Source organism: Dermacentor andersoni, chromosome 3 (genome assembly GCF_023375885.2).
Source record: "Dermacentor andersoni chromosome 3, qqDerAnde1_hic_scaffold, whole genome shotgun sequence".
Lineage (NCBI taxonomy): Eukaryota > Metazoa > Arthropoda > Arachnida > Ixodida > Ixodidae > Dermacentor > Dermacentor andersoni.
The window spans coordinates 32,760,476-32,775,482 of NC_092816.1; the positions used below are offsets into that span (position 1 = coordinate 32,760,476).

A 15,007-nucleotide genomic window follows, 5' to 3' on the forward strand; every position below is an offset into this window, starting at 1 on the left:
ATGGCGCCAACACGGTCCTCTGTCACCAAAGAAGATCCCGCTAAGGAGCAGCCACGGACTTCTCTTGAATGGGCCAAGCTGCCTACCACAAGCGACAAAGAGAAAAGAATGCCCAGGGCAGATTTTTTACCAGTTGGGAAGAATTTCTACGCCGAGGATCCCGAGGTTGCATGCGTGACGGCTCAGGAGGTGGGTGAATTCAGGCCAGCCAACAACGATGTAGTTTCCAAGAATCCGGGAGCGCAGGAACATCCACCCCCGAGCGTATCATCCGACCCATTGACATCGTTCGAGGAGGCATTTGCAAAGTACCTAGCAATCTTAGACGATTTCAAGAAACAGTATCGGTGTTTTAGCAACACCTGGCCAATCCTGCATCGATATCACGACATGATTTCTATTGCACAAAAGGGTACAGGCAAGACTCTGGCATTCCTCTTACCTGCAGCCTTGGTCCACGTCGACAGCCAGGCTCTTCCAATCGAGCAGAGCAAGGGCCCTACTTGTCTCACCCTCGCCCCGATACGCGAACTTGCCCAGCAAATCGAGCGAGAAGCAAAGAACTGCCTAGGTATCAGGTCCATACGCATTTATGGCGGTGGCAGTCGGCGAGGGCTGACCGATGGTGTCCAACAAAGTGCGTAGATGACGTCGTGACTCCTGGCCGGCTCAACGACCTAGCCATGAACAATGTCATCAACCTCGGATGCACCACTTTTCTTGTTATGGATGAAGCGGACCGCATGCAGGACGTGGGTTCTGATGTGCAGAGTAGGAAGGTCATGTTGGGCATCAGGCTGGACAGTCAGACAGTGATTACAAGTGCCACTTGGCCAGAGGTCGTGCGTCGTCCCTCCGAACAGCTACGCAATAATCTCTTACAGATGTTCATCGGATCACAGGATTTAGCCGCCATGCATATTGTCACACGGAATATCATCTCTTGTGAGGAAAGTGAAAAATGGGAGCACCTCAGCCTTCTTCGGTTCCATGCAACCTCAAGACAACGTCATTCTTTCTAGGAGCAATAACTTTGATGGATCGCCTGACGTGAGGACTTGTCCTGTCGTGTTTGGTATCGACTGCGATTCCAACCACGGAGGCTGGGAGCAGCGTGACCGCGCGCGAGCCCTTGAGGACTTCCGGGGCGGAAAGGTGCAGTGCTAGACATAGAAGACGTTACGCATATCTTCAATTATGACTTCCATCGCAATATTCGGCAGTGCGTGCATTGTGTCGGACGGACGGCTTTATCTGGACGCCGCGGCGAGTCACTGACGCGACATGCGCGTGAACTCGTGAACATTTTGGAACCAAGAGGTCTCGCTCGACCTCTGTGGAATGGACGACCGCTACAACAGCCGTGGTAGACGTCGCGCTGAAGAAAAGACAACGTACTTTCGCGGTGTCTTCCTTCATTCTATTTTTGAAAATAAAATCAATGAATTACGTCAGCCGTGATTGTCAACGACTCATCTCTGCTCATCCCGCACTGCTTCTAATCATTAGTGCTCGGATATACTTGGAGCGTACGTTTAGCTTAGGCACCCCAGCAGAGAGGAGAATTTCTCAGCTAAATTACATATCGATCATTTAGCTAGGGCTTCAGTAATAGGCTACTGTTTTATTGTATTCATGTCTTTCCATCATTTCGAGGAAGGGCTGCCTTAATGCATAAAATAAAAGCTGCCTTTCACCTACGTATACCATTCTGACAACTGACAGATCGAAGACAGCGAAGCTATATAAGCGAGTTCTCACACACACTGAAGCGCTAAGGGCCTGTTTGCTGGCTGACAGCCTCGCTCGAACGCGTTCGAGCGTGGTCGTGACTGACTTTTCTTAGCGACGGCCCCTACGCATGCCGGCATTGCATCACCATGACGCTGTCACCGCCTACGCCGTGCGAACTCCTGTGCTCCGTTTCATACATCATGTGCAACGCTGTGGAGGCTAGACAGACTGTCCGCCAGGGCTGCGTTCGCACCAACAAATAGATCGCTATTCTTGCGAGCATTAGGTGAAAGTGATGTTTACTTAGATTCAGTGTTAAGGGAAAAAAAAAGTCCTTAAAAAAGAACAAACCGTGTATTTGTACGGTTGCTAGCACGTTGTTTTAAATCAACTTGCGTTTAATTTCTTTTTCTTTTTGGGTTTGTTTAGTTGTAGCCGTGGTTGCAGCCGTCGCGACGGCCTCACGTACACGCTCGCGCGAGCAAACGCCGTTGGCGCGCAGCGAAGCCCAGCGTGTACGGAACGCGCGGAGCGATAAATTTTGGTGAACGAACTTCCTGCGTAGACACCCCCCTTAGAACTGCGTCCCCTTTCATTTCCTCCCCAGATGGTAACCACCAAGAGGGAAGGTCGTGCCCGTGTATACGAAATAAAATATATCTACCACCGCCACCACCACCTGCGTAGCTTCTACAATTTCGGTGACTTGCGTAGCTTCCACGGAGTTGCAAGCCGAGCATGAAATGGAGTACAGCTGTCCTCTAACGTGGAGCCGGCATAACAAGACGCCATGAACAAAAAATACGGTTTACTGGCTTAATAAAAAAAAAACAGCACGTATATGCTGCCATTTATTTATATGAGACATACGCAAGGTAACTTTAATTTTATAATAATTGATATTTACGTTTCAAAGCTAGTTCGCGGCTCCGACACACGTTGTGTCGCAGTTACATTCGATATCGACCACGCCGTCGCACGCCGGCCTTGACCAGACGAAAAGTTTTGTGAAACTCCCCTCAACAGCTTCGCTGTCAAAGACAAATGAATGCCTGAGAATGCGTCAAAACCTGCCTTAACCACAAAATTCCCATCGTTCTCACATATTAGGCTATCACATTATTCCAGAAAATGGGAAAGAGAAGGCCACTCGCCAAATAATAATCCCATATGTATAAAAGAATCGTTTTTCACACTTGAACCGCTTTGGCACCGAAAAGATTTTCTAAACTTGCAAGTTAGAGTCTTTGATTTCTTTGGGAAATATAGTCCTTCTTTAGCGATGAACAGTTTAAGGGGACGTGCGCAGACGCTGTCCAATTTCGTGACGTACGTCACTTAGGAAGGTCACACATTGGGTTAGTCGATTCTGAAGGATTCAAAGCGTAACAGTGCTGCTTTGGACAAGGACATGAACAGCACGAACAGCAACGTGAACTGTTATCCTCGTCTGCTCATTTATTCATGTCCTCGTCCAATGTCGCGCTATTTGTACATTTAGAATCCTGACCTCAGGCCAAGTTGACGTGGGAGCTTCATATCAGCGCCGCCACCTTCCTATACTCTTGCACCCCTTTATTCCGGCCTACCAAGCTTCCTGTCACAGTAAGCCTAGTGTACACTTTGCTATTGCCAGAAGCGTAACTCACTAGTAAGGCTCAACCTGATATTCATAGCAACTTAGCATCTCTTTAACGTACAGATGTATCTTTCCATCTCGCATACGACGAGACTTCTTTAGACGCGACCTAGCTTCACAAGTTTCAGCACATCCTTTTCATGGTGTATACCAGAATGGCGCAAAAAAAGGGGGGGGGAGCAATGGGAAAGGGATTCTACCCAATATTTATTTAAGCCGAGTTCACTTCTCCGTTACTGTTGTCAACAGACCGTCGCGTCTCCTGAACACCGTGGCACGTTTGAATATTCTGCAACATAAGAAATTACGCGCACTTCAATTCGCGAGTTATTTAACGAGCATAGTTGGTGTCAAAAGGCTACAAACCGCGGGACCTGGGATGAAGTTGAATATTTCGGCAGCCTGGGCATGCACCGAGGTATGAGGGTCTCCAGCGTGCACCAGTACATGCGAGCAACATACAGAGTTCTACCGTTTTACTAACTTCGCTTGAAAACTGCTCGGAAATCCAACGTTTTCACAAAGTTCGAGCCCGGGCAAGTTGGGACGTGTTCCATGTAACTATGAATCAAAGGGAGCACCGGGACAAAGACAGGAAAAGATGAAGACAGTCGCTTGTCTACGTCTTTTCCTGTCTTTGACCCGGCGTGCCCTGTAATTCGTACTTCCTACAGACCCGTGGTCCTGAAAACTTGGACGCCGACTGTAAGTAAAAGGTTACAACTGCAAGTTCCTGGCAATGTTAGCCCAGCATGTGTGGCTTTGTAACAATGTTAAATCAATATCTCCGCTCACTGATCGAAAAATAAATGGAAAAATATTTCGAGACAAATCTAGGGCTTCGTTACCATTTTTCCTGGAACTACGGGTTATTAGCGAACAATTTTGCTAATGCATCCTGATATCGATCAGCCACGGCCGAGGACTAGCGAGTGAGCGCGCGTCAAGTTCTTACGCAACAAAACTGTAAAAAAAAAAAAAATCATGAAACTAAGTGAAGCAGAACAACTGTCCAGACTTTTCTTCTCATGTCGTTGGTTAATGAGTTTCTTTTGAAATAGCTTAAATATTTTATTAACAGAACGAAAGCTATGCCATCAGCGTTCAATTCATTTATCAAGTACAGCTTTTTCACTTTAAATGATGTAGCATTCGGAAGATGAATACTGGAAAAGAAAATCCCTAAATAGAAAAGTACGCATAATCCCCACGTACTACCAGTACTAGCCTATGGGGTAAATCCCATAAAGGACAACGAGAAGACTAGTTGGGAAGTTAACAGAGCTTGAGACCGGCCTTGTTTGTACGTGTTCTTCAAGATCATCTTAATCAATTTCCTCCTCATTTTGTTATTTTTACGCACGCTTCACAAAGATATGGGAAGGCCGGAGTTGGCATATTTTCCAATTAGCTTAACTGGTCTTCTGCGCTCCGTCTCTCTGTTTACACCGCAATATTTCGTGCAGATTTTTGCCAGTTATGGCTACCACGAAACTGGGTTCTCGGGAATTTAATATAATAATTGTTACTGATGCGATTTCTGTCTCTACGCATACAACTTTTAATAAGCGGTCACACATGTTAATATTTTTCACACTTGTCCCGGGCCGTTTGCCTGAAGTCCGCTTTGTCTGGGTTCCCGGGCACTGTGGAATCTTTTCAAATGAATCCGCTAACTGGCTCGCATCGTCGTCACTAAATGGTTCGGTCCTAAATGTTCGTCCTGGTTTTTCTTTTAAAACAGGAGCTAGATTTAAACGCCTTTTATTTCTAAATTTTAATGAATTATCCTTACTTTCCTCTGATGATTTCCGGCACCTAAAATTTCCGTGGAAGACGAGCAAATGCCTTTCACGTCAATGCGAGGTGACATTATCAAACTTCCGCTGTAGAGTTCCCCGCATAACTTTTTACCTCCATAGATGTGGTTTATCTGTAACTAACCTCTGCTAATTTTGCAACGTACCAGAAACTATTGACCACTTCTATCTCTCTTGCCGCCGTGTATACTCCCTCCGCACAACGTTTCTCATATTTCCGACTGGTAATATGGATATGGCACTTACAACACCAAGCATGTCCTTTGGTGCCTGTCAATTAGGCACAAGCCACGGGTCTATTATTACTGATCTGCGTAAGTTCATTAAAGCGTCCGGAAGAGTACGCTGCTAGGGTACCAATCGTGGTGCATTTTATCTTTTTTTTTCTTTGTTTATGAATGAGCTCTCTCATAATTTTTGGTATCTCTTAGTTGCCTAATGCTTCGTTTTGACTGTTTGATTTCTATTCATTTTTGTCTTTTGTTTGATACACGTCTCATTAACTCCAGTGTGACTCATACTAGACTCGCAACCCCTCGTCGGTATGAGTCATGTATTGAGGCGGTGGCGGCAACAACAACAACAACAACAACAACAACAACAACAGCAACAACAACAACAACAACAACAACAACAACAACAACAACAACAACAACAACAACAACAACAACAACAACGTTAACAGGTAGCATGGGAGTTTAGCACTGATGCAAGCATTATGCTTACACTACTTATGTGAGCATCTCAGGCGGGCTTGCAAGTCATATACAGGGTGAGTGAGCGAGTGAATAAACTTTATTGTAGGTCCAGTGTCACAGCCATCATGCGCCAAGATTTAAAAATACGCAAATGCCCCGTAGCACGCAAGGTAATGTTGTTTGCTGTCACTTGGAGATGCTCATACTATATTTTGCATACCGCCTAATTACATTGTTAGTGTTAATTATATATATATATATATATATATATATATATATATATAGAGAGAGAGAGAGAGAGAGAGAGATAGCTTTGTTATGGCGAAAATGACATCGTGTACTAATTAAAGGCCAGTTACACGCTCAAACTATTGCTTGAATGCTGTCTTTCGCGGCATTGAGCTCGCCGCCGTGACTCAATCAGTGGCTATGGCGTTCTTTTGCTGATCATGATCGAGGTCGCTGGTTCGACTAACGGGCGCGGCGGCCGTATTCCATTTTGGACGGAATGCAAAGAATCTTGTGCACCGTGCTTTTGGGGTACGCCAAAATTAATCCGACGCACTCCGCCACATGTCCTTCTTAACCCGATTCTGCAATTTCGAGACTGTAAACGCCAAGATTTAACTTTTCTTTTTCTTTTCCCTTCGCGGCATCGTAGCGCAGTGGGAGAGCTCCAAGGTGACTAGTCGAGGAAGTCGTTATAGACTGATGTTTTGCGTGAGTACTAATTGTTCTTGTATGAACGTGATACGTCGTTGTTTCTTTTTCCGCTTTTTAAGGGAGTTGAAGCGGATCAGTCGCAGGCGTCGATGAACGACTGTGCCTGAGTGAATTCATATAGGAGACTAGCCATACAGACATACTTCAAGTAATGCTTATTATACGAAGACAAATCAGAGGTCAGAGGCTAACCATAATTTTCTATGCAGCCATTCGGTGTAGGGGTGAGGGAAGGACGTAAAACGGAGAAGGAAGGTGACGACGACGTGGACGAATACGAATGAACTCAGGAACACGAAGACTGGAGGCTCTCCTTAGAGTTCCATTTCGAGACCCGTTATTCCGCAAAATAATGAAAACTGATAAAGAGAGAAAAATATGCCGGATGTGGATCGAAGTTATTAGTCCTGGTCACAAATGGCTTTAACTCGAGAAAGAAAAGAAAGATTGAGTTCTGCTTCATGTGGAGGAGGGCGGCGACAGCTTGGGCGTATCCACGGTTTCCAGGCCTTTAAAGGTAGATACGTATGTAGAATCAGCGATATATCGCCGCTAAAAAGGCTCATCGACAACCGCTGAGCGCGAACGACAGCACCGTGAGAGTCAAGTCTCGCCGGCGAGCCGTGGTCAGACGAGCGCTCCCTCTTCTCGACTCTACATAAACTTAAAATCTTTTTTCGTTCGCGCAAGGTGCCCCATTTTTTTTCCTCTTCCATGAAAATGCGGACGGGAATATATAATGTGGGTCGCGACCGCGCGCGCGCGCGGCCGACATATCAATTTCGGCCTATTAATTTGACACCATATACAATCGTGCGGTCGTCGTTACACTCGAAACTGGGTCAGTCGCCTCCGCCCTCGCGCCATCGCGGGTGCAGCGGCGTTTAGCTGGGTACTTTCTCGCCCGCCTGCTTTGCGTCGCGTCCGCATACGTGACGCGAGCCGGCGCGCACGTGCCACGCGGGGCGGCGCGAGCACTGCGGCGGCCGTGAAGCCAGGAATCCCCCAGCGGGTACCGCTCCGGGTCGAGGTCGACCTCCCTGCCCCCGGGGTCCGCAGCCAGGGGCAGGACTTCGCTGAGCTGCGCGGCCTACTACTACGGTACGCCTTTAAAACGAAGTGATCGGGGCCTCCGAAATATAATTCGTTATACAGGTCACTACGATGTAAAGATCGCGCACCGCACTACTAGCCCCGATAGAGCAGGGACAGAATTATTCGTTCGTTATACGGGTAGTTTCCTTGTAAAGGAGTTCGTTGTAGGGACGTTCGGTTGTAGTCGGTGAAAGCCTAAGAATGAAAGATCGTTGTACGCTGTCCGAGTCAAACACAATTTGCCCATATGCGCAAGCCCATTAGGTTTGCTTCTTTTCGTGACGTCAAGTGGTTCTCCCTGATTAAAATGGAGCTATTTTCTCAGTACATATCTGTCTCTGTGTCACTAGCCTGAACATCCGGGCAAATTTTATGAGTGACTGATATCACCTCTCTGCCAGAGGTAATACTATAGCTTTAAACAACGAGCTTTTATTTTTTAATTAGCCTATTATTTACATTAGCAGAGAAAAGTCATAAGTTGTGAGTGGACTCAGACTGGCTCAGCTCCCTTTCATAGGTGAAGGGCAAGTGCACTGTGTTTTTGTGGTTGGAGCTTGTACTGAATTCTTTAGGTTGTCACCGACTACAAGCTACACCTACAAAAGCACACTGAACTTGCCCTTCACGGAAATAAGCGAACCTAGGACTGGCGCATCTATGCCAGTTGTGCTTGAGCTGGGCAGCGTACACAGAACATTAAAAAAATTTGTGGGATGTCACCGACTGTAGGGTTGTGCAGCACCCCTTTTACGTTCACTCGATCGTTCGCTCACTTGTTCACTCACTTGAGCCCACTGACTTACTAATTAACGCGCCGACTAGTTCATCCACTCATTCACGTTCCCTCGATCACTGTCCACTCACTCGCTCACTGCTCAGCCACAAGTTAGTCGCCCGTTCACTCCGTCATTATAACGCTGACTCATTCGTTCTCGCTGATACGCTATTCACTCTCTCGCTTTCTGCTCACCCGCCAGACACTCATTCACTAATCGCTTATTGCTTCCTTTACTTGTCACTCACTCGCTCGTCCACTCAACACTACTAACACACTATTAATTCAGTCACTCACTATTTGCTCACTCCTATATCGCTCACGATCACGCTAGCTTATTCACTGCATTATTCACCGATTTACCATTCACCCAGACGCCTCCTTCTCACTCACGAATAAGTCACCTATTCAGTAATAACCTACTCCTTCAAGCTCTAATAATTGTCACTCACTATTCACTATTTCATTCCTCGTTCAATCGCCGCCCAATAAGTTCAATCACGCGCGAATCTCTTCGCGTCATGTACCCCTCATCTTGAGGTACACGCGTATAGCTCTTTCAGTACTTTCAGAAAGCAGATAGTAACGCTAAGAGTACGAACCCAGTTTAACTCGCACGGCTTTAATTTGCGCGGCTCAGTCGCTGTTTGTTATTCTATGAAAACGGTGCTTGGAACTTTTTCCCCGTTTTCATTTACTAGCCTTTCTTACGTACCCTTTTATTTTTTCTTCTTTACATTTTGTTTTTGGCTCGCGCCACAGCGGGAAGACCGCAAACAAGCTAGCAACGTGCGCTGCGCGCGTGGCCAGGGCTGCATGCGCTAGGCACTGCGCAGTGCACGTAGTGTAGGAGCTGTCGCGCACACCTGTTCCCAGGGGGTTATACGTTGCTCCAGGAAACGAGGGGGAGGGGTGGGGATGAAAAGACCTTGCGGGTATTCACTCTCAGTCGCTGCACTTAATGACAGCGGCACAAATAAACGTGGCTTCCCGGATATCTTTCTTTTGTTTTAGTTTATTTTTTTTATTGCGTCTCTCCATATGCTGTCGCGACATATTAGAGCGCGATGGCGTTTGAGGGAAGTTTAATATTTTTGTCACGTATGTGTTTTCATATTTGGCGATTGAAAGAGCAAGGAGTGAAATTAGCTTTATTTAGGAACTACGCCCTTCCGGCACTCGCGCCGCCGCATAAAAGAGAAAATGAGATTAAGAACACCGAGCTGCCCCCTTCCCCCACGCATGCATATCTATCTATCTATCTATCTATCTATCTATCTATCTATCTATCTATCTATCTATCTATCTATCTATCTATCTATCTATCTATCTATCTATCTATCTATCTATCTATCTATCTATCTATCTATCTATCTATCTGTCTGTCTCCGTCCGTCCGTCCGTCCGTCCGTCTATCTATCTATCTATCTATCTATCTATCTATCTATCTATCTATCTATCTATCTATCTATCTGTCTGTCTGTCTGTCTGTCTGTCTGTCTGTCTGTCTGTCTGTCTGTCTGTCTGTCTGTCTGTCCGTCCGTCCGTCCGTCCGTCCGTCCGTCCGTCCGTCCGTCCGTCCGTCCGTCCGTCCGTCCGTCCGTCTGTCTGTCTGTCTGTCTGTCTGTCTGTCTGTCTGTCTGTCTGTCTGTCTGTCTGTCTGTCTGTCTGTCTGTCTGTCTGTCGTTCTGTCTGTCTGTCTGTCTGTCTGTCTGTCTGTCTGTCTGTCTGTCTGTCTGTCTGTCTGTCTGTCTGTCTGTCTGTCTGTAAAATTCTATAAAATGTTTGTTGATAAGACTAAGGAAGGGAAGATTGACCAGCCTGGGGCGCACTCTTCAATCAAGCTGCTCCGAATGATGCTATGACGAAGGGAAGTTATGATTTCGGGCAATGAGTAGGCTCGCTTGTTTATGAGCATTTCTGTCCCTCTTCCCTCTGTTCTTATCGTCATACATTACGCGTCCACGAAAACGTATAATCCAGGGTATCGCTCAGGAACTGGTGAAAACTTTACTCTTGCGCGAACTGCCTGAACCGAAGGATTTAACTGACAACTCGAGAACGAAATAAAACAGCGAGAAATTGTGGTTTTCGGTTCAGGTTAGCTAACCTCTCCGGAGCTTTACATTCAGGCATTTCCTGCATTGGTGAATTAACCCTGCTGTCACCTCTGTAAGCGTTCCGAGGTTTGCTGCCGTTTTAGAAGTGGCGGCACCGTTCTTGCGGTTTCGCATTGTTGTTTCGGAAATAGATAACTGTGAAGTGCTTCGGCGGCAGGTGGGAGACCAATATGATCGCTGACAAAATTAAACACTTCTTTATGATTATTTGATTACAATTGTGTGGGATAGAAATGTAATCTGTTAGCGATAATGTAAGGCAGCATTAATATTTGTAGCAGAATGTGGCGCTAAACTCATACTGTTTATTCGGCGGCATGAGCCGCCGAATACGCAGCATACACATTAAACGAAGAGCAAGAACATGGCTATTAGAACGGTGCCTAGAGTCCGATGCGCGTGCCTTGTGGGGCACGGATAGAATATGGCGGGGAATGGGGATTCTCAAAATGGAGAAAGGCTTTGCACTTTTAGCATCCTGAAGTAATTTACTGCGTATGAAGCAGCTAATGGCGCTACAAATATACGCCGAGGATGGTATGACGACGACGACCAAAGATGACACTAACGATATAGTGGCAGGAACGACGGCAGCGTGATGACGATTCCTCGCGGAGGCTGAGCTGAATTTGTGTCCTGGCGTGGTAGCTATGTTTCAACTCGTGAGATGTTCTTAAGAAATTTTCTTTATTAAGTGATTTTATCTTATGTCGTACCGGCTTTATCTTTGCAAAACGTTTTTTTTTTTTATCAAACGATGGAGCAGAAGAGTAGCCAGCACGTTTAGGAGACGACGCCCAAGACCTCCTTATATACTTTTATTAATAATATTTAAAAGAAATTGACGACACGACGATGGTATGAGGACGCCATTTCGCTGACTGAGATCTGTATTAGATAGCGAAAATCAATATTTGAGAGAGGAATGTTGACAATGAGTGCTGCGTTGAAAGCTGCACTGCAAAGGACCGTGTTTCGTCCAACCAAAGGTGTATAAATAGGTGTATCTTTAGGAATTAATTATACATAAAGCTAGCTACTTCACGACTTTGAAACTTCCTAACGAGCAGTACGTCCTCAGCATAGCCTTTTGCTGGTCGCAAGTGAGCCTATCTGGCATTCAACGGAACAAAAGGAAGTTCTCCGACCCCACAGGTTCTTTTTTTTTTTTTTTAACGTGCGCCAAAAGCAAGTCTACACGAGCATACTTGCATACCGCCCTCATCGAGATGTGATTGCCACCACCAGGTCAGGACCCCATGACTTCGTTCTCGGCAGCAGAATGCAGCCATATAAATCGATCCACCGCCGCGGGTGAGTAAAAAGTTCCCAAATCGACGTGATAGATGAAGGTTTGAAGAGGTGTATAATGCACTATTCCCAGTGAGGATTAGTTGAACGTTCCGTGAAACTGCTTGACACTTTGCTATCGTACCTCTCCCGTTTTGATTTCATTATCGCAGCTTTCAGATATGTTTTTTCTTTTTCCGGTTGTTTTCTTTTTTTCCGCTTCAGCAGCACGGACTTGACGTTTTTGTATGCGTTGTAAGTTCGTGGTATTCATATTCGAGTCGCGCCCATAACGACAGGCCTGCACATCGCAGAGTCCGCGCGGGAGTTTTAGCATGGCGCAATCCGCGCGGGCTTTTCCCCGCCGCACTCTGAAGTGAGTGCGCGTAGGCGAGAAGCGGGAGCTCGGTTAATCGACGGCGCTTCGCGGAACGGGATGCATGTTCGCAGACCCTGGGCTGAAAGACACATAGCCACGTTTTGGGCTGCGTGGTCTATCAACGGCCAAACAGCGGTGACTCGGTAGCAATGGCGTTCTGCTAAGCGCGAGGTCGCTGGTTCGGGTCCTGGGGAGAGGAGGGCGAAATGCAAGAAAGTTTGCGTACTCAGATTAAGGAGCACTTTAAGAAACGCATGGTGGCCAAAATTAGACCGGAGACCACCACTGTCTGTGGTGTGCCTCATAAGCCGCTGCGCCATTTCTGACCGTAAAACCCTCCAATTCTTTCGGTCTATCAACGGACTGCATGTACTTTATATTTAATGGCTCCTTTTTTTGTCTCGCTGGCTTGGTTGTTAGTTCACTGTGAATGCAGTGCGGAAGACACAACAGGCAAAGTGGACGACACACAGTACTGCACCGTACTCAAAATGACGCAGTTCTCTTGTTCGCGCTGTTATTAAAAAAAGTATTTTCAGCACGAGACACGTTTAATGACTTTCACTTGTCGTTTCGTAAAATCGTACTTCAAGGAACGCCACGACCTCTGAGACACGTATGCCACGTACGACATAACCACCTCCTCTGTCCCCGTAGGCCTGGTGAAGTCGAGTCCAACTCTGAGTACAAAGTCGTGTGGGAGAGCATGAATACTGAAGCTTGGCCAGCGCTACTGAAGCTACAGCCGAAGCCACAGCCGCATCCACAACCACTTCAAGTGATACAGAGCGCCGCAGTAGAGTCCACATCAGTACTTTGTTGCGTACTAGTTGGTTCATGCAGCGCCGGCTCCCGACACATTGCCCGAAAGAGATCGGTGTGTGGGTGCGTTGCTTCGGTCTCTCATGAATACCTTTCGCATACTCTTCAGTAAGCTGCACACTTCGTCAGCGCGAAATGCAGTGAAAGTGCTGGATGGAGGAGCAGGAGGAGGAGGAGATGGGTGGTCAAGCTACGGGCGGATCTAGCCTTGCATAGGCATGCAGATAATTGCTCCGCCTGAGCGTCTCCCATATACCGTGCAGTGACAGTTCACTCTGTATCCAATGAGGCTATCAACTGCATTACGCGATTGGTAAAGTGCACCATTACTTGATAACCTTTAGCATTCGTTGACTAGTTCAGTTTCTTGGGAAAAAATGCTGGCTCTCCCTTAATCGAGAGTAGATGTAAGAATGAAATGGATACTGGCAAAGCAGATTGGTTGGAGTAATTACGACGATTACTCACAGCTATGTCACAGCCATCACGACTATTTCACAACCATCCACGGCGCGCCGTACGCTGCCGGCCTGGTCATGCTACGTGGCGCCGTCTCTCGAACGAGGCGGCGCCTCACCAGCTATGAGGAAGCACCTAACTGACTCAAGAGGCAGGAGTCTTGTCTCCTTTCGCCGCCTTTCGCCGCGGGTTTAATGGCGGCAGCTGCGTAACGTATCTGCGGGGCACGACATATAGCAGCTCCTTGAACTTGACTATGGTGTCACGGCGTTTCGCTGTACGCAGTGCACTGTGCGCACACAGTGTTCACTCACTTTTTATTTCCCTGTTCCCTTATCCCCGGTGTAGGGTAGCAAACCGGACGCTCGTCTGGCTGACACCCTTGTCTTTCCTCTCCTTGCTTTCTTTCTCACTAGCCTGAAAAATTCGTTCGCTAAAACAAGGCTGTCTCTAGCTCTTTAAAAAAAAAACAGAAAAAAAAAAACGATCATGAGTGCATTAGCATTAGGATTTCGCATATTCCTGCGTTTTTTTTTTCTCCTAGTCCGTCCGTTTTTGTTTTTGTATATTCAAGCGTCCGTGCATCTGAGACCGCTAGTTCGTTTACGCGACGTGCGGTGCAATGCAACACCGAACGCTGGGGTGACGTCCTCCAACAATGTCGCCGGTCTAAGTTCGCCGGTTCTTGGTTGATCCGGCTACTTGCGTCGCGCTTGTCACACGACACGTGATGGACGACGCGTCGAGGAAGCGCAACGCCTCGACTGCGCGAAAGCTCCCCGTTGACCGTTGAGCCAGATACTAACTCATGTGTGAAAGAACTGTACCTCACCAGAAAAAAAAAAGGAAGGAAAGAACATGGGAGTCGGATCACGCAACTGCCGTTTAACAGGGAAAAACATGGGTGATGAGCCGGACGAGACGCATAATTTGATCCTGGCTTGAATAACAATAGCCATGGAACGGTAAGCGAATGCTTTGTGCCGGAGCACTTGGGTCAAACGATGTCGGCAGAGTTCCACGAGTGCGCCTAGTAAGTTCACTGTTCCCGGAAAACACGCCGCTTGCAGGACAAGACGGGGTAGATCAGTGGATCAATTGGAAAGGTTGCAAGTCTGGCTACATCGTAATATCTGGTGCAAACACAAATTAAACATAAAGTTCAATCTGCTCAACAAGAGCTAAACATGAGGTAGAGAGAGAAAGAAAAAGAGACAGAAAGTTTAAGCGCCAAGAATAAAGAAAATAACGAAAATGAGATACAAACAAAGGCATGACAAGACATACCTGGGGCCAGCGACCGCGTTAACTAAATTAAATTGTCTGGTTTAATATTCTAAAACTGCACATTGAGTTGTGAGGGATGCCTGAGTGGAGAGCTACGAATGAATTCTTAGCACCGGGGGTTCTTTGACGCGCACATATATCTAAGTAAACAATCTTGTATGTA

General features: G+C 46.8%; 1 protein-coding gene across 1 annotated transcript; it reads left to right on the top strand.

Annotated features, from left to right (window-relative positions):
• LOC140216492 (probable ATP-dependent RNA helicase DDX53) lies at positions 1-645 on the top strand. Its single transcript, XM_072286810.1, has one exon. The coding sequence runs from the start codon at positions 1-3 to the stop codon at positions 643-645; it is 645 nt and encodes a 214-aa protein (XP_072142911.1).
• Positions 646-15,007: the final 14,362 nt, after the last annotated feature.

Excerpts from the sequence above, each read along its gene's own strand:
- LOC140216492 (XM_072286810.1), top strand. The coding sequence starts at position 1 with ATGGCGCCAACACGGTCCTCTGTCACCAAAGAAGATCCCGCTAAGGAG.